Source organism: Carlito syrichta, unplaced genomic scaffold, assembly GCF_000164805.1.
Source record: "Carlito syrichta isolate Samal-C Ts95f unplaced genomic scaffold, Tarsius_syrichta-2.0.1 Scaffold255597, whole genome shotgun sequence".
Taxonomy (NCBI): domain Eukaryota; kingdom Metazoa; phylum Chordata; class Mammalia; order Primates; family Tarsiidae; genus Carlito; species Carlito syrichta.
Window position 1 is genome coordinate 45,039 of NW_007199693.1, and position 19,961 is coordinate 64,999.

The following is a 19,961-nucleotide window of genomic DNA, read 5'->3' on the forward strand; positions in this document are numbered from 1 at the left end:
GACAGAGTGAGACTCCAACTCAAAAAAAGAAAGAAAGAAAGAAAGTGGCCCTCGCAGGTGGTTCTAGGGAAGACCTGGGCAAGAGCAGAGACCCAGCGGAAGCAAGAAGAGCGTCCCAGATGGCGTCAGGTGCCCTTACAAAACAGACCACCTTCCCAGAGCTTTGCAGAATGGATAGGGCTTCCTTGGGCAGCCAGGGAGGGCTTTGAAGGAGGGGTCCCAGCCAACAGGCCATGCAGGATGGGGCTGCAGTTCCCCAAGGTGGCCTCCAGGTGACAGAGTGGCTCCGGACAGAAGGTCTTCAGGAGCTGGGGAAGAAAGTTCTTTATTCTCCCTTTTGAGCAGTGCTTGGACGGGCCTGAAGCCCCGGGGCACCCAAGGAGCGGCAGACGCAGCCTAGGAGGGCGGGAGGGAAGGCAAGCATCCTCGCTTGACAGCTGCTTGGAGTTTCCCAGGGTCCCCGGTGTCCCCACCCTCCCAGTGACTGCCACCCTGCTGGGCCCTTGAGAGTGGAGCCCTGGGCCCAGGGCTGTCCCAGCAGATGGACATTCTTTTTTTATGTTTTGTTTTTAGAGACAGGATCTCACTCTGTCGCCTGAGCTGGAGTGCAGTGGCGCAAACACGGCTCACTGCAGCTGCGATCTCCTGGGCTCAGGAGATCCTTCAACTTCAACCTCCTGAGTAGCTGGGACAAGACGTGCCACCACGCCTGGCTCATTTTTTTTTTTTTTAATTTTTAGAGACAGGATCACGTTCAGGCTGGTCTCAAATCCCTGACCTCAAGATATCCTTCCAACTCGGCCTCCCAAGTAGCTGGGACTACAGGCACATGCCACCATGCTTAGCTCATTAATTTTTAGAGATGGAGTCTTGCTATGTTGCCTAGGCTGATCTTGAACTCCTGATCTCAAGCGATCCTCCCACCTTGGCCTCCCAAAGTACTTGGATTACAGATGTGAGCCACCACCCCCAACCCCCTGATGAACACTCATGAGGGAGCTTGGCACCATGGGAGCGGAAAGAATTGTCTCCCACTCTAGGCTGGGGTCACTTTGGACCCGTCCCTTTCCCCTGCCCTAGTGAACCAGGAATCTAGGCTTACAACCGGGTGTTCATCTGATGGCCCAGAAGTGCCTCGTCTTGAGATCAGGTGAGCTGCGATTGGGGTAGAAGCCCTGTGCGGTGGCCCAGGCGGGACCAAGCAGCCTGAGTCTCTCTTGGCTGCAAAGCATGAGACAGCCCTCCTGGGCACACTCCCACTCAGAAACTTTGTATCCAGTGCCTACGGTGTGACCGGGCTTTGTGGCTCAGCCTGGCATCCCAGCACTTTGGGCGGCCGAGGCTTGTGGATTGCCTGAGCCCGTGGGGTCGAGACCAGTCTGGGCAACTGGGCGAGCCCTCGTCTCTACAATAAATCAAAAAATTAACTGGGCGCGGTAGTGTGCACCTGTGGTTCCAGCTACTTGGAAGGCTGAGGCGGTAAGATGGCCAGAGCCCAGCAGGTTGAGGCTGTGGTGGCCGTGAGCGTGCCACTGCACTCCAGCCTGGGCAACCGAGTGAGACCCAGACTCAAAAAAAAAAAAGTGCCTACGGTGTCCCAGGCACCTGACGATGGGTGAGACAGACCATACAACATTCCAGTCCCAGCGCTCAGAGTCAAGATCAGGGGGCTGGCCGCGGCCCACGGCCAGATTTTGCCACCACCTGTCTCGTGTTAGGCTGTACTGGAATGCAGCCACGCCCATTCACTGGCTGTGAGTTGTGGATCTTTTGTGCTACGAAGGCCGAGCTCAGTAGGGGCGACAAAGCCTGGGCGGCCCACAGAGCCTGCAGTGTTTATTGTCTGGCCCTTTACAGCAAGCATTTACTGACCCCCGGTGCAGAAGAGGAGACAGGAAAGGAAGCAGTCAGGTCACCAGAGCAGGTGTGAGGGTGGAGGTGGGGGCAGACGAGTGATGGAGCTGGGCTCTGCCCTTTAGGCCTCTGAAAGGCCCCTGCAGTGGCCACAGGGAGCCGTGGAAGACATTTGAGCAGGAGTGGCGTGATCATATCCCGGGGGCCGTTATGTGGAGAGGGGGTAGGGTGTGAGCCGGGGCACAGCAGCAGAGCCAGAGCCCAGGGGGGAGACGGTGACAACCAGGAGGGAGAAGAGAGGCCCACCCAGGGGCTGGAGAAGGGCCTGGCGTGGGCAGGATATTAGAGCGTGGGTAACGGCATTTGAGTCTTGGGCGCGGGGGCCTGGGCTGAGCCTGTGTCCAGGCTTTCCGGGGATTATGCAAAGGCTCACTAAGCGCGGCCAAGCGTGGCAGTGATCACACCACACAGATCACGAGGAGAGCCCTTTGCTTCTAAGACAGGAAATGAGACCCAGGGAGGCCAGCCCATCTGCCGTTTTGGAGTTCCATGCTCTGCACCCTTATCTGGCTGCTTTTACTGACCCCCGGTGGAGAGTGACCGAGTGCTAGGGGCCGTGAGACAGTGAAATCATGCCCAGTGATTCCCCTGTCCCTGTCATTTCTCTAAGCTGCAATTTTCACACCTGCAAAATGGCGATAATGACTTGTCCTGGCCTGGCTCTCAGTCTTGCTGCAGTGAGGTGACTCACAGGGAAGCACTTGATAAACACAGCATGCTATTGTTCCTTTTATTTTATTATCACTATTATTATTATTTTTTAGAAATAGGGTCTAGCTATGTTGCCCAGGCTGGTCTTGAATTTCCAGCCTCAGCCTCCCAAAGTTGGATTATGGGGATGAGCCACCATGCCTGGCCCACAAACCATTTTAGATATCCAGAGAGCATGATCCCACAGGGAATCACACCATGAACCCCCACCATAGTGCTATATAGTAGGGGTCGAGAAATCCAAGTCCCTGTAATGCAAGGCTGGGTTATTCCAAGCCAATGAGTGAAGGGGCCAGACACGCGCAGCCGGCAGCCCGTTCTCAGGTCCACTGCCCTGGACTGTCTGTCCCAGCCCTGGCTCTGGGTTGGCATCACCTAGCGGCGGTTGCCTGCTGTGCCTGAAGCCTCAAGGACATTCTGGGTGCTGGGACTTTCCTTGGGACTTCCAAGGTGGATGCAGGCTCCAGGGCTCCCCCAACTGGTGCCATTTTGTTGGCCTGATTGGAGAAAGTTGAGGCGCAGGGGCCCAACCTCTGCCTCCCACTTCCAAGTCAAGGGTCCCTATGGTTTTCCCGCCAGTCTCCCCCTCTGCTTCCTGCCCGACCCATGAGAATATCGGATGACAACTCTGTTATGTACAAAATCCTGTTACCTTGGGATACGTCGCCTGGGTTTTTACTGAATGAACTTCTCCTGAAGAAGGAGTTGTCCTTCAGAATCTGTGTTGACCGCATGATCTACTTGCAAAGGACATAGTGTATGCATATATGTGTGTATGTGTGCACGTGTGTGTGCTTGTGTGTATGGACACAAACACATCGGTATGGGGTGGGGGCTTGGGGGAGTAATGTTTGCTCAGCTATCCCGGCGTCTCTCAGTCAGATGACATTCAGTAAGCCAGGCATGATGGCTCACATCTGCAATCCCAACAATTTGCGAGGCTGAGTTAGGAGGATCGCTTGAGCCCAAGGGTTTGAGACCTGCCCGGGCAGCATAGTAAGACCCCGTCTCTATAATCAAAATGAAATAAATGATAAGATTTTTAGAAAATAGAACAGACTCGGTGGCTCAGTCTGTCATCCCAGCACTTTGGGAGGCCGAGGTGAGTGGATGGCCTGAGTCTACGAATTTGGGACCAGGCTGGGCAACTTGGCAAGACCTCGTCTCTACAATAAATCAAAAATTAGCTGGGCATGATAGCACGCACCTATAGTTCCGGCTACTCGGGAGGCTGAGGCAGAAGGATCGCAGGAGCGTGCCACTGCATTCCAGAGTGAGCAACGGAGTGAGATTCCAACTCAAAAAAAAAAAAAAACAGACAGATGACACTCAATAAATCAATGACTCCCACTGAGAATCTTTTTTGTTCCAACCGCTGAAATGAACCCAGCCTTCCTGTAGGACCGCCTTGAAACGCCCCCCTGGGGCTGCCATCTTCCCTGGCTGTCTTCTTGAATAAGACGAGCATGCTCAGAAGGTCCTGCACATGGTGGGCTTTGAACCCTGTCTAATGCCCCTTCCTTCTGGAAGCATGGTGGAAGGATATCCTTTAAAAGTTGTCTGTGCCCAACAAGCAATTAAGGTCACGCTTTGGGCTAAGGGTCAAAAGGCACAGGAAGTAATCGGGCCCTCGGGGCTTTTTGTGTGTGTGTGTGAGTCGGAGTCTCACACTGTTGCCCAGGCTGGAATGCAGTGGCCGCTCCCGGCCACCGCAGTTCCGACCTGCTGGGCTCCGGCGATCCTTCCACCTCAACCTTCCAAGTAGCTGGAACTACAGGCGCGCGCCACCACGGCCGGCTAATTTTTTATTTACTGTAGAGACGAGGTCTTGCCAAGTTGCCTGGGTGGGTCTCGAATCCGGGGCTCAGGCAATCCACTGACCTCAGCCTCCCAAAGCACTGGGATGATAGACTGAGCCACAGGTCTTTTTACTGCTCTCCTGCTCATGGGCCTTCTTCCTTCTAAGATGATGGCCCCGTTGGGCAGAAACACTCTACTTGGCTTTAAAACGCACTCATTCATTCACTCTGTTATTGAATCACAGTGAGTATTGAGTGCCTTTCTGTGTGCTGGGAAGCACCAAGGCAGGCAGTCCCCGGGGGCCATCTCGAGCCGCTCGATGTGGGGGGGCGGGGTGGCAGAGGAACTGACAGCATCACAGGCCATTGGATGCAGCTCACCTGGGGACCTGAATGAGGCCGCGCATCCCAGAAGGTGGAGAACAAGCTTCCCTGTGACTGCTTTTCTCTGAGTCATCTTGTGCAGGAGAGGGCCACGTCATAGAGGGGTTTCGCCTCTCATCCCTGGCAATGCTGACCAGCATGCCACGGAGAGGGGCTGAAGGGAACCGCAAGAACCATGGGACAGAGGCTCTCGTTCCAGCACTGGCCCCGAGGGCTCCCAGTGACTGGAGAGGCGTCCCCCTACCGCCATCCTTTCAGGGGCGCAGACGAAGGGCTGTTCTGAGTCGGAGTCTCATTCCGTCGCCCAGACTGGAGTGCAGTGGCCGCTCCCGGCCACCACAGCCTCGACCTTCTGGGCTCTGGTGATCCTTCCACCTCAGCCTTCCGAGTAGCCAGAATTACAGGCATGCACTACCACACCCGGTTGATTTTTTGATTTATCGAAGAGATGAGGTCTCGCTGCCCAGGCGGGTCTCAAACCCACGGACTCAGGCAATCCACTCACCTCAGCCTCCCAAAGGCGCGGGATGACAGGTTGAGCCACCGAGCCTGGCTCAAAGGGCTGTTCTTTGTCCTGGGTCAAGTCCCACGCTGTCTTCACTGTGAAACACCTCTAGAGTCCCTGTGAGTTCCGCATGTCTACTTGAAGGGAACCGACAAACCCTTCCAGGAGCAACCAGTTGTTTCCATGTCTTGGTTATTGTGCATAATTTGAACGTGAGAGTGAAGATATCTCTTCAACATACTGATTTCATTTCCTTTGGATACATATACACCCAGTAGTAGGAGGATTGCGGGATCGTATGATAGTTCTAGTTTGAGCAACCTTCGTATTGTTTTGCATAATGGCTGTACTAATTTACACTCCCACCAACAGCATTCAAGCGTTCCTCTTTCTCCACGTCCTGATCCACGCGTCTCACCTTTTATCATTTTGGTGATGGCCATTCTAACAGGTGCGAGGTGATATGTCACTGTGGTTTTAATTAACAACCTTCCTGCCTTCAAACGCCCCTGCCCAAAGGAGAGGATCCATTTCCCGTTTGAATAACAGCAAGACAGAGCAGCCAGTGGTGAGGAGTGCAGCAGGACAGGCTGGAGGTTGCCAAGGAAAGGACTCGTTTTCCCGCCTTGCCTCCATAGGCCTTAATGTGCACAGAACAAAGGGGATGTCTTCATGCCTAGAAGAGAGAGTATTGGAGCCACTGGCTATGAGGACGCTCCCCTTTCTCTCTTAGAACAAAGTCTGGGAACTCTGTGGCTGAAACCAGAGAGCCCATCTCTCACTTGGCAATGCCCTCAAGGTTGGAACTTTTAAGAAACCCCGTTCCTTGAGAGAGTAAAATCACCCGAGTGTTAACAATGGCAAAGCTGAGGATGACTGGAGCAGCTCCAGGGAATATCTTTCTACTTTAATCGACTGAGCGCGGAAAAGGCAAAGTGTGGATACAACCTCAAAGCATAGGCAACAGAAGCAAAAAGGGACAAATGGGACCACATTCACCTAAAAGGCTGTGCAGAGGCACAGCCAAGGAAGCAATCCGCAGAGTGAAGAGACAGCCCACGGAATGGGAGAAAATATTTGCAAACCACCATTTTTAAGGGGTTGCTATCACTCTCTCTCTCTCTCTCTCTCTCTCTCTATGGAACTTAACTCAATAGCAAGAAAACAATAACCCAGTTTTCAAATGGACAAAGGACCTGTGTAGACACTTTTCAAAAGATGTATAAATGGCCAGTAGGTGAATAAAACTGCTCATCATGACCCACCTGGGCAACTTGGCGAGTCCTCATCTCTACAATAAATCAAAAAATCAGCCGGGCGTGGTAGCGCATGCCTGTAATTCTGGCTACTTGGAAGGTTGAGGCAGAAGGATCTCCGGAGCCCAGCAGGTCGAGGCTGCGGTGGCCGGAAGCGGCCACTGCACTCCAGTCTGGGCGACAGAGTGAGATTCCAACTCAAAAAAAAAACAAAACAAAACAAAACAAAAAACTGCTCAATACCCCTAATCACCAGGAAGCTGCAAATTAAAACCACAATGTCATATCACCTCACACCTGTTAGAATGACCATCATCAAAAGGACAAAAAGTGAGAAGTGTGGAAGAAGATGTGGAGAAAGTGGAATCCTTGAATGCTGTTGGTGAGATTGTAAATTAGTACAGCCATTATGGAAAACAATATAAAGGCTGCTCAAAATAGAACTATCATACGATCCAGTAACCCTACTACTGGGTATATATATATCCAAAGGAAATGAAATCAGTATGTTGAAAAGATATCTTCACTCTCTTGTTCAAGTTATTCACAATAAACAAGACATGGAAACAACCTAAGTGTCCATCAGCAGACAAATTAATAAAGAAAATGTGGTATATATATTTATATATGTATGTGTATGCATATTATAATACATATACACACACATATATACGTACAATGGAATACTATTCAGTCTTTAAAAAGAAGGAAATCCTGTCATTTGCAACAACATGAATGGAATTGACGGTCATTACATTAAGTGAAGTAAGCCAGACCCGGAAAGACAAATAGTGCATGATCTCACTCTCATATAAAAGTCAAACTCATAGAAGCAGAGAGTAGAATGGTAGTTACCAGAGGCTGGGGATGGGGGGTGGGTGACAGGTGGATGGGCGGAGGAAATAGAGGAACACCGAGCAAAGGGACACACTTAACTTAGACAGGAGAAATAAGTTTTAGAGCGCTATCGTACAGCATGGTGGCAATTGCTTAACTATAGTAGTAATGTATCATATACTTGGACATTGCTAAGAGAGTAGGTCTTAAACGTTCTCACCATCAACAAAAAAGCGTGAACTATGTGAGGTGATGGATAATTAATTGTCTTAGTTGTGGTGATTACTTCACCGTGCATTCATAAATCAAAACAGCACATTGTATATCATAAATGTGTACAATTTTGATTTTCAAGTTATACCTCAATAAAGAAAAAAGGGAAGGCCAAAGCTATTTTCATGCTTTACAAGAAATGAATCCAGAAGCTCTCAACAAGCCCACCTGGACCCCATGTCTTTCGTCTACAAGATCGGTGCTTTGCTTTTCTTCTACATGGAGCCATTTTTTGGGCAGAAAGCATACTCCTTAGGTGTAGTCTTGAGTTCAAAATCTTTGAAATGAATGGAAAAATCAAGCAAAAGCTCTCTATTTTGGTAATTCCCATGCTTTATGGTAGAAGTAACCTCAAATTTCCACTAAGGGCTCCCTTCTCTGCCTCACAATGAAAATACAGGCAATAATTAGCAAAAAGAACAAGTTGCCTGGATAGGAGAATTAGCTTCTTCATGATTATGACTCCTCTGATTTGCTCCCATGGCAAGAAGGAAGGCCAACATTCTGCCTGAGTGGACCCTTGAGTAATAATTGATTTAATAATAATATTGATTGAACACTTACTATGTGTACTGCTAAACACTGTATGTGAAATCCCATTGACTCAACATGGCCCGATGACATAGGCCCTACTATTTGTACCATGGACAGATGAAGAAAATGAGACACAAAGGAGTTTAAATAATTTGCCCAGGGGCACACAAGGACAAGTGGTGGACTTCTTACCTCCTGGGCCCGGCCATCCCCTGCAAAGTTGCTGAGAGCCACCCAGGAAAATGCAAGCCCTATGTAGCCAGCCAGGCTTTGGTTCAAAAGGGCACATGGTCTCCTAAGCTAGGGAACTGGGATCCGACGGACTCTTTTTGCTCCTGTGGTCACCCTCCAGGCTTCCAGATCCCTCATCTGACATGGACACATTGTCTAAAATTAATATGAATCACTTCATCATCAGAAAAAATAATCCAGCTTTTTAAAAAATTCCAGTCCCTTTCACCACTATTTTGTCTTCCATCCATTTAACAGATGCCTGCCATGAAGCCATCCATGGGGGCCATCGTGCTGCAGAACAGGGTAGTGAGCATAAAGAAACAGGCATTGCTTTGTGGAGCATATATAAGCTATGAGGGAGACCGGCAGGTGTCTGTGTAGTATCTGGGAGATAACTACACAAATGTATGTAAATTGCAGCTGCAAGGAATGTGACATTGAAGAGACAACTTGTCTGGCTTCTGGGGATCTCCCAGAAGTCTTCTTGTGAGCCTGGCCTTGAAATCAAGAGAGGAAGGAATGAGTAGGAGAATAATGAAGGAAAGAGCATTCCAGCCAAAGGCTACAATGTGCACAAAACCTTTTAAGCAAGAGGGGACATGGCTCATCCCAGAGGCTGAAAGAGGGTGTGATGGCCAATTTAATGTGTCAGCTTGACTGGGCTAAGGGATGCCCAGATTGCTGGCAACATATTATTTCTGGATGTGTCAGTGAGGGTGTTTCCAAAAGAGATGAGCATTTGAATTACTAGGCTGAGTAATGAAGATCCACCCTCTCCAATGGGGGCAGGTGTCATCCTATCCACCGAGTGCCCAGACACAACAAAAAGTAGATGGAAGGATAAATTCACTTTATCTGTTTTTGAGCTGGGACATTCATCTTGCCCACAGACATTGGTTCTCTGGTCTTCAGATTCTGAGACTTATACTAGTAGTTCTCTTGATGATCAGGCCTGTGGACTCAGACTGAATTACACCATTGGCTTTCCAGCTTGCAGACGGCATATGGTAGGACTTCTCAGCCCCCGTAATCACATGAGTCAATTCCCATGATGAATTTCCTCTCATATATATGCATGCATCCTCTTGGTCCTGGCTCTCTGGAGAACCCTAACGCAGATGGTCAGAGTTGCCGGAGTAGAGAGAACCCAGGGGGTGCGTGTGTATAGGGGCCGAGGAGGCTGGAGCTTGGCACGAGTGAATCATACAGGACCTGGGGGCTGTGGTAGAGCCTTGACCCCCTCTGAAGAACCCTGGGAAGCCAGTGATGGGGCTAAAAGCAACCGGGTGATGTGATTGGTTTTTGCATTTGGGGAGGCCTCTGTGGGTATATCGGGGGAACTTCAGGAATGAGGTAGGTTAGATAAACATGGGTCAGTCAAGGGCCCTGGTGTGGTCCAGGGAAGAGGTCGACAGCTTAGGGTGGGGTGGAGTGAACGTGGGAGGTGGTGAGAGGTTGACGTGGTCAAGAGTAGTCAGGAGGAAAAACGGATGGGACTCGGTGATGTACTGGACAGGGGTGGAGGGAGCACCTAGATTTCTGGATGGAAGAGATCGGATGTGTCTGAGATGGGGAAGAAGGGAGCCAGCTCAGCTGCCTTTGACTTCCCTGAGGACAGACAGGACACACACTGAAGTGAGCACATGTGACTCCAGCCGGCCCCCTTCCCATTCTTGGAGGACAGCCGGGGGTAACAGACTCACACCTGTGTGTTCTGAGTCCATTCGTGCTTTAAAGAAGCAAATCTAGCCATCCAGGAAAGGCCCCGGACACTGCGGCGGTCTCTGTTAACCGAATTCTATCCAGGCTCTTCTTCCATCTACTCCCTTGGCCTGTAAATTCTTCTCCCTGCTCGAAACCAATTCACCCGCCACCCGTCTAGCCCACCCTCCCCATAGGTCAGTGGTGTGTTCATGCACATGAGACAAAGTAACAGACGCAAAATAAAGGCAGACGCCATCACCAGACAGGCCTACGTTTTTGGAAAATTTCTAGACGCTCATCAGATTCTGTTGAAATCCGTCTGAAATCCTGACAGTCCGCATTCTCTCCGGGTTGAAAGGAAGAATGTGCAAACCCAGGCTACAGATGGCTGTGGGAATTCCTGGCTGGGATTTACACTTCCAGGAGGAAGGTCATCTACGTCAGGTAACCCATATCTGTCTCCAGAGGCCTTGGTTTTTCCCAAGACCTCCAGAGCCACAAGCGAGTTCAGGGTCTCCACTGGGATTAAGTGGTTAGATCCCAGCTAATGTCAAGTTCCAGAACCTCCCTTCTGTTCCAGGGAGCCCTGCTACAGGGCCTGTCTGATTTCTAGATTCACCAAAGACAAATCTCACTGGATTCTCCCTCCCTTCCCCAAATCTAAAAGCCTCTTTTTCCTGCAGGCTAGCAGAAATAAGACCTCTTGCCTTGGAAGGTATGGAATCTGTACAAAAAAGACTTTTAATTTTTTTTTTGAATCAGGTTCTCACTCTGTCACCCAGGCTGGAGTGCAATGACATGTTCACAGCCACCACATCCTTAACCTGCTGTGCTCCGGCAGTCCTTCCTCTTCAACCTTCCAAGCAGCTTGTGCCACAACTACGTGCCAGCATGCCCGGCTCATTTTTTTTATTGTAGGAACAAGGTGTCACCAATTTTCCCAGGCTGCTTTCAAACCCCTGGACCCAGGCAATCCTCTCACTTCAGCCTCCCAAAGTGCTGGGATTCCAGGCGTGAACCGCCATGCCTGGTCCAAAAAAGAGTTTTGTGCAGACACAGAGGGGTCCTTAGGGAGCCTTCTGGGGATTGATTCAAAGTTTCCTCAGCACCTGGACTCCCCCTGAAATCCTGACAGCTCTGAAATGGTTTCAGAGAAGGGCCTGTTTGTTTCAACTCCAAGTTTGGAAACAAAATCCTGAGGGCCAGGCAGAGCCGTGATGCGGGGACTCAAAAAGCCCTCACCCTCTCCTGAGCCCTGTCTGTCCCCAACTTCATGGGACCCTCGCCCAGGACTCCTAGGCCGGCACCCGCTGTGGGCTCAGCTTCCCAGTCCCTCCCACGCCGTGGGTAGGCCTAGTCCTAGAGCTGGTCTCCTTCCTGCCCTCCGTTTTGTGCTATAGGGGGTGGCCCAGTCCCTGCACATCCCAGCCTGCGTCCGAGAGCCAAGGAGCGATTCTTGTGCGTCCTCCAGGGGCCTGACACAGTGCCAGGACTTTCAAGGACCTGGCCCCACTGGCTTTATTGAGCCCCTACAACAATTCTGGGTAATAGTATCATCCCTATTGTGGCTGACAAAATAATGGCCCTCAAAGGTTTCAGGTCCTTCCTCCTGGAACATGTGAATGCTTTCTTATTTGGAAAAAGGGTCTTTGCAGGTGTGATTAAGTTGAGGATCTTGAGGTGAGACTATTACCAAGGCAGGCCCTAAATGCAATCCTAGGTATCCCTACAAGAAGAAGGTAGAGGTAGATCTGACCACATACAGAAGAAAAGGTGGCAGTAAGACCGAGCTGAGAGCATCTTGGAGATGCTGGCCTTGAAGACTGGAGTGATGTGGCCATAAGCCCAGGAATGCCGGCCACCCCCAGAAGCTGGAAGAGGTAAGGAACAGATCCCTCCCTACAGCCTCCGGAAAGGGCTGCAACCCTGCTGACCCCTTGATTTCAGCCTGTGATACTGACTTCAGACTTCTGACCTTCAGAACTGTGAGATAACAAATTTCTGTTGCTTTAAACTGCTCAGTTGGGGTCATTGTGCCAGGGAACTGATTCGGTCGTTTTACAGATGCTGCCACGGGCACCACCTCTTTTGAGCCTCATACCCATTATACAGTTACTTATCCCCATTCCTATCTGATTATGATCCCCACTCTCAAGATGAGGAGACGGAGGTCCAAAGGATCCCCCAGACCACCCCCTAGAGCCGTGGTGGTTCTTCGCTCTGGCCACTCGCGGTGGGGCCGTCTTGCTGGCCTTTCTCTGGTCAGTTTGACCTACTCCCCCACCTCACTCATCTAGTTCACCCGCAGGAAGTAGATGAAACTATAGAACCCTCTTCCCAGACGGGCTTGGCCTGGGGGTGAGCTTTCCCGTGGCCCACCTTGAGCGGCACATTGGCCACAAACCGAGCCAGAGGGATGGGGCCAGCACGGGAGGTCAGCCCAAAATACCCAGTCGGGCAGGTCTGTGGCACAGGGCGGAGCCTAGTGACCCTGCCTCCCAGGGGTCTGTTTCCTGCTCCCACAGATGCCGCCCACCCAACCCAGAGTCCCCAGAGCCTCTGAAGCCCCGGGGCTGGTTCTCCGCCTGCCCAGCCTGGGTAGAAATCAGACTAACGGCCCTGGGCAGCGCTGTGTGTCTATCAGGAAGATGCTGACTTCTCACCAGAGCCTCTGAACACACAGCTCCAGTGACTGTCATTGCCCTCCTCACCCCAGAAGGTTTTGGCGGGGTGAGGTGGCGGGGAGTGAATGTCAGAGACGCTGTGCAGGAGACAGGCTGACTGTGACAACAGCGCCCCAAGCCAGGACCTTTGGTAGCACGGGGGGAGGGAGGAGGGCATTTTCAAGAGAAAGAACCCATTGATAAGAAGCTAATGCTTCATGGAATGTTCTGGACAGGAGGTGTCCTTAAGAGTATTTAGAACAACCCTCCTATTTTGCAGGTGAGAAAACTGAAGCTCGTGGAGGGAAAAAGGTCGTGGGATTTTAGAGGAGAAGGCTGGCATTGGAGAGGCCAGGTGGTAGATCCCCAACCCTGGTGTTCTGAGGCCTCGTCTCAGACTTTCACCGACATGCCCATATTTCTCCAAGGATGTTTTGACCAGCTCATTCAAAGGGCTGCATGTTTGGACTACCCATCCGGACACGGGAAATTAGAGAGGCCATCCACGCCCATCCTCCTAAACCTCCCTTCCATTCCACTTCAGAAGTCTGTTGTTTCTGGGAAAGTCCTGAGCATCCCCCCCTTCCCTGTGTGATCCCTGGACCAGAAGATTCTTAGGAGATATGTTTAAATCCAAGGCCACTGTAAAGACTTTGGGTCATTCAGACACTGTCTCGGGACTTGACTCTGACCTCTCCCAATCCTTGCCTGCAAGTTCAAGGTCATAAGGGCAGAGGCTCAGTCCCGGCCTCTGGCCCTCCTGCCCAGATAGCCTTTGCCCTCCCTCAACTCTGCAGGGCACTTCAGAGGCTCTGCCTGCCTGGACACTTGCTTCTCCTTCCTCAGTCTTTTGCCAGCCTGCCGGCCACTAATTCTTTTTTTTTTAAGTGTCAGCGGAGATGTCCTTTTGTTTGGGAACCCTACATCGTCCCCCAGAACTAGTTGGGTGCTTTTCTTCTGCACCCCCTTTATAAAAGGTTAATGCTTCTCAGAGGCTGTGCATACCTCTAGCATGGCTTCCTGCACACTGACTGCAGCTGCCAGTGAATCTGTCTACGTCCGCGACCTGATCGCTCCTCTTAGGAACGCTGTCCTTCCTCCAGCATCTAACACTATAGCAATAAAAACATGAATGAATGAAGTACTGTTGGCTAAGGCACAGTGACAGGGACTTCTTGGAGGCACTTCTCCAAGATCCAGCAAGGCAGGTGAGGGAACAAGTGCCCATCATTGTCTGGAGCTTCCCATCACAGCTTCAAGATCAAGGAGAAAGGCTCTACCGTCTGGTGGTTAACTGCAGACGACAGCGTCCCAGATTCTGGCAAAGGGCTGACCCTGAAGGCCAAACGAAGACCTGCACACCTTCCAGTCTCCTGGAATTCCAAGGTGGAAACACATTCGATTGATGCCACTGCAACCTGGCAATGTTTAGGAGAAAAGAGATCCCCGAGCCAAGAAGGGCTCCCCCTAACTCAGACATCTGTCTTAGAAGCATGTGTTTATCTCCCAGGAGGACAACGAGGACATCAGGTGGACCCCAGAATTGGCGGGCAGGCTTGGACCCATGGACTTCTGGCCCAGACACCTCCAGTTTTGGAGACTCCCGGGACTCCAACAAGCTAAACGCAGCAATTCCCAGTGCTGGAACAGAGGCTGGAGCTCTGGGAGGAAGCATCGCTGTTTCCCAATGCATCGGTGTTGTCATCAGCTGTAGCAGATCAGAAACTCACTCATCAGCAGACAGCAGATGCCTTGCATTAAGATGAAGTGAAACCCTGTGGTCTCTGTGAAGAGGTTGACCAGCACTGTGCTGGTCTGTGGTCATGCAGCATTTTTCTCTGCCACTGGGTGGCAGGTGTTCATGGTTTATCACGACTGCTGAGTTGATGACCTTGAGGAGGGAGGTTCTGGTTCATTCTGGGAAATCAGGCCTCATCCTGCCTGGGCTGTGAGTCTAGGGATGCCTGGGGGCGGCAGGGAAGCCTCCGCCACACCCCAGGCCCATCTCTCACCAGAATCTTGGTCTCCTGCAGGTGGGACATCTGTCCTCCTTTTCCAGGTCTCCTGAGTCAACCTTCACTCAAAGCTGGGTGGTCTCTAAGTCCTCCAGAACCCTGGGAGCAGCAGCTGCCTCTTGCTTTCAGGTCACTCCAGGTCCCAATCCTGCAAAAGTCTCCCAGTGACTCCCTCTCCTGCTTTTCCTGCCCACACCTGACTCCCTGACCCTGTCTGTTCTTGGCAGAAGGCTGCCCTCTCCTGGGACCCCAAATCAGCACCCCTTTCCCAGAGGATCCTTGTCCTTGGCATCGGACAGCACTTCCCGAGGGTCCCATGAGATGCTCTGTGTTCATGGATGTTTGGGAAACTCCCCGGCTGCAGCCCATCTTGGGGATTGACTGCGTGTGAGCACCGTAAAGTTTCTGGAAAGTTCTGTAGGAGAGGCTACTGTTCCATTTGGTGAACTTGTTCTTCCCTAAATCTTCATGATGCTGGAAGCATTTTCCGAGTCACATGTGTGAACATCCCACGGCAGACGTGGACAGATGCAGCCATTTGACCCAGGCGTCAGAGGGCACTGCCCAGCCAAGCACCCAGAATCCGGCTCCCAGCACTTGCATCAGCTCTTCTCTTCCCTGATGTCCTAGGCCCAGCTCCCTGCTTCTTCTCCAAGTCCCAGCCTTATCTTTGCCCTTGATTACTTCCTTATATTTCAAACTCTGATAACTAATCAAACACCTGGGGCTTTCTGGAGGCCCCAGCATTCAAGCCTGAACTTGCTGCTCCAAGGGAGAAGGTGAAAGTTGACATAGGTAGCGCCGGGTAAGTATGAGCCACACTTTTTAAATGTGTGGGTTGAATGACAAGTGATTGAATGAACAAGCGGATTCGCTGAATGAACAAAAAGCCTAATGACCTGGGATATCATTCGAGTGCGTTTCCCCGTGCAGGTGAAAACCATGATATTCTCCCTTAGATGTGTACGTGTGAATGTGCAAAAGACTCCCCCAGTCTGAGGCAGGAGTTGCTCTAGAAAGCTCTAGACATGGTGCCCGGTTGTGGCATGTTTAGCTGGTGCGTGCTTTCTCCTTGCATTTTCATTTCCACATACACGTCTGGGAAAAAGCCTCACTGGGACCCATGGTTGCTGAATGTGCCATTTGCATGTCCCGAGCACTTCTCTGCCAACGGGGAGGCTGTGTCACAGTTCGTAACAGCGGGTGCTGAGTGTCCAGGGAGTGAATTCCACACCCTCCGCCCGGTGGCTTTCCTTCAAGGGCTGGCCACGCCCACTCTCGTGGAGATGAGAAGCCCAGGTCCCACCAGGCTCACCCAGGGCTAGCAGAATCAGAACACAAACCTCTGACTCTTCCTCCACCCAGCTAGAGGGGGACTCATCAGCCCCATCTTCCCAGCAGAATCACTGGGGAGGCTTAAAAAATTAGAGATGCCCCGTCCCTTTCCAAGGGAATTGTAGGGGAATGGCTCCGCCGTGGTGCCCTGGCCACCCAGGCTCCATTGAAGCTCAGCCTGTCGGGATTTGGCAGGACAGCCTGTGGTACGCCTGGAACACAGGAAGATGGAAACCTACCAGGAGCCGCTGTGGGGTCACCCCCCGCCTCCCTGGGGCAGATCAAGCATGGGGTCTTCCTCCATGCGTCACTTGGAGTAGAGGTGCAGAATCCAAAACCACTCGTGCTGTCTAGAGTTGGCTCCTTCGTGACGGGGTGGCCTATCACAGCCGGCCTGCCATGCGTGTCTCGGTGGTGTCCTACCGGTGTTTCTGATGTGTGGGGAGCTGGCACTTTTGACTTAGCTCTTTTTTTGAAATTCAGGGGGACATGTGCTGGTTGGTTACGTGGCATGTTGCACGATGGCGAGGTCCGGGCTTCTGTTGAGCCCATCACCCAAATGGTGAGTGTGGTGCCCGAGGGGGGTTTTCCAACCCTTGTGCCCCTCCCTCCCCACTTGAGGAGTCCTCAGTGTCTGCTGTTCCCATCTGAGTGTACCCAGTGTTTAGCTCCCACTGGGAAGTGAGAACATGCAGTATTTGGTTTTCTGTTTCTGTGTTAATTCACTCAGGAGAACGGCCTCCAGCTAGCTAAATCCAAAGGACAGGATTTTGCTGGTTTTTACGGCTGTGTGGTATTTCGTGGTGCGCCACGTCTTCTTTCAGTCCACCGTGGAGGGACACCTCGTTTGGGTCCATGTCTTTGCCACTGTGAATAGTGCTGCAATGCACCTGCCAGTGAAGGGGTCTTTCTGGCAGAATGACTTATGCTCCTTTGGGCCTATACCCAGGGGTGGGATTGCTGGATTGAAGAGTTCATTTATTTGTAGTTCTTTGAGAAATCTCCAAACTGCTTTCATAGGGGCTGAACTAACTCACCACCAGTAGCTTACGAGAGTTCTCTTTTCTCTATAACCTTGTCAACATCTGCCGTCTTCTTTTTTTACTTCTCTTTTTTTGAGTTGAAGTCTCACTCTGTCGCCCAGGCTGGAGTGCAGTGGTATGCTCACAGCCACCCCAGCATCCACCTGCTGGGTTCCAACAATCCTTCCGCCTCAGCCTTCTAAGTAGCCGGAACCACAGGCATGTGCCACCGCACCCGGCTAATTTGCAATTTATTGTAGAGACAAGGTCTCACCAAATTGCCTAGGCTGGTCTTGAACCCGTGGGCTCAGGCAATCCTCTCGCCTCAGCCTCCCAAAGTGCTGAGATGACAGGCTGAGCCACCAAGCCCGAACTTTTTTTCACTTTTTAATAATTAGCTTGACTCTTTTCACTCTCTCTGTATGTAACAAGCAGATGCTAACAGTGGCTCGTGGGCTAAATCTCTGCCTTGTCTGACAGATGAATCTCATGACAAGAATCTGACTGGATGGTGAGTGGGAAGTGGCCGGAGTGTTTCTTTTTTGGTTTTGGTTTTCCCTTTGGTTTTGAAACAATGATAGATTCACAGAAACATGCAGACTCCTGGACAGGAGGGCTTGTGTGCCCTTGCCTCAGCTTCTCCCCAGAGTGATCCCCTGCAGAGCTACTGGACACATCAAAACCGCAAAGGTGACATTGGTATAATCTGCAGAACTACTTCAGATTTCACCGGTTTCACACACTCTTGCGCGAGAGTGTGAGTGTGTGTAGCTCTGTGCAATGTGAGTGCACATCTAGGTTGGTGTGACCACAAGACATCCAGAATGGCTCTATCACCACGAGGTAATACAACCCTCCAGTCACCCTCTGAACCTCACCCACCAGCTCCATTCCAACCCCTGCAGCCTCTCATCTGTTATCCATCTCTATAATTCTGATATTTCAAGAATGTTCTCTAAATGGAATCATACAGTCTCAAAGATGGCCTTCTGAGATTGGCTTCTTTTACTCAGCATAATTCCCTTGAGATCCTCCCAAGTGGTTGTATGCATCAATAATCCATGGTTTTACAGCCAGATGTGGTGGCTCACACCTCTAATCCCAACACTTTGGGAAGCCAAGGTGGGAGGCCAGAAGTTTGAGATCAGCCTGGACAGTACAGTGAGACTCCCGTCTCTACAAAAATAATAATAATAATTTATGGTTTTTGTTGCAGACTATTCCATAGTATAGATATACCACGATTTGCTTAACCATTACCCAAGAACTTCTGGGTAAATGTTTCCAGTTTGGTCTATTCCAAATACAGCAGCATGCAAGTTTTTATGCGAATATAACTTTTCCTTTCTCTATAGTAAATGCCTAAATGTGCAAATGCCAGGTCAAATGGTAACTGCACGTTCATAAAACACTGCCAAGGTATTCTCCAGAATGGCTGGGAAATGCTGTTTCGTGACTCCCCTGGGTGGCTAGGGTTGATTGTTGCTGACCTGGAAGCCGATCTAAGTCACCGCAGATGTGGCAGGGATGCCAGCATGTAGGGCTGAGGTGTCCATCTCATCCACATGTGATAGACGGCACTCAGTTTTTTCAGGGACGACTCCTGAGAGGTCTTTCTGAATCACTCCCCAGTTACCGAAGCGGGCTGTTTCCTCAGCCTTCGTCGTGGACTCATGCACGAGCCACTCGGATGAGAGCGCGAGAGAGCCTGTCCACACGGGCGTCTACACAGGTTTCCCTTGGTGGTGGCAAACTGGCCTAAATTCACCTGCCCGGGGAGTCATGCTGAGCTGTGTGGCCAGGGGCAGTCAGACCCTGACTGTGCTCTCCTGGGGGCTGAGGGATTTGTTCTCTAGAAAGAGAACCGAGTTCTGGAAGCTGAGCCTCCCTGCGTCTTGAGTCCTGCCCTGGAGCTGGTCAAGAACCAAAGTCAAGGCAGTTTCTATCACCAGGGCTGCGACTTCCCTGGCCGCCCTTGGGTGCTTTGGGACGCGTACCACGCTTGCTCCAGCCAGGAACAAGCAGCAGTTAGGAGCGTTGGTAGGGCTTCCTTGGACCCATTTCCCAGAATGCAGCCCGAAAGCCAGGAGTGAGTCTCCAAGCTGGCTCCAGCGTCCCCTCCGGAGAGCCCTTGGCTATGCACCTCCACCTGCCCTTCAGATGACCACCAGGCACCTGTCACTCGTGTCACATCTGCCTGGGGCCTGGTCACACTGCCCGGGTGAGTCACAAGCTGGGTCTCTCCAGCAGTAAAACATCTGGCAGCAACAGACATCCCAGCGCCTCCCCCTCCTCACCTCGCAAAGCCCCCAAAGGCTTCCTCCCGGAGGAGTTGTGGGATTTCCCACAAATCCCATCCCGGCACCCCTGCCCGGGGCCAACCCCTCCCCACTGGCACGGCGGGGGTGGGGGGGCCCCCTCCGGACTCCCGGAGCCCCAGCCGGGGGGTAGCCAGAGGCCAAACGAAAACAAACCAGAGAAAGGGAAACGAAGGCAAACAAAAGAATTCCCCGGACCCCCAGCCCCCGGCGCGCACACAAAAGAGCAGGGCTGTGGGAAGAGGGAAGCTGGCCGGGCTGGGGGCTCCACATTGTTCTCCGCCCAGGTCTGGTGATGACAATCCCAGCCCCACGGGCAGCCCCCTCCCCTGCGCCGGCACCCTTCCTCCCTCCCACCTTGGGCCCTGAGAACGAGGCCCCGGCAGATGTCAGGCCCGGGAGTGGTTCCCACAGGAGGAGGAAGCGGGAGCTCACAAAAGGCCCGGCTGTTCCCTGA

The 19,961-nt window shown here is 51.7% G+C and overlaps 1 protein-coding gene across 1 annotated transcript in view; it reads left to right on the forward strand.

Annotated features, from left to right (window-relative positions):
* The window catches only part of PRSS55 (protease, serine 55), a gene marked incomplete at its 5' end in the record, with an annotated part of 41,010 nt that extends 21,049 nt beyond the window's left edge, over positions 1–19,961 (forward strand). Inside the window, 2 exons of the mRNA XM_021709554.1 lie at positions 18,819–18,918; positions 19,792–19,961. Of these exons, the coding sequence (XP_021565229.1) occupies positions 18,819–18,918; positions 19,792–19,961 (270 nt within the window). The remainder of the gene's footprint in view (positions 1–18,818; positions 18,919–19,791) is intronic.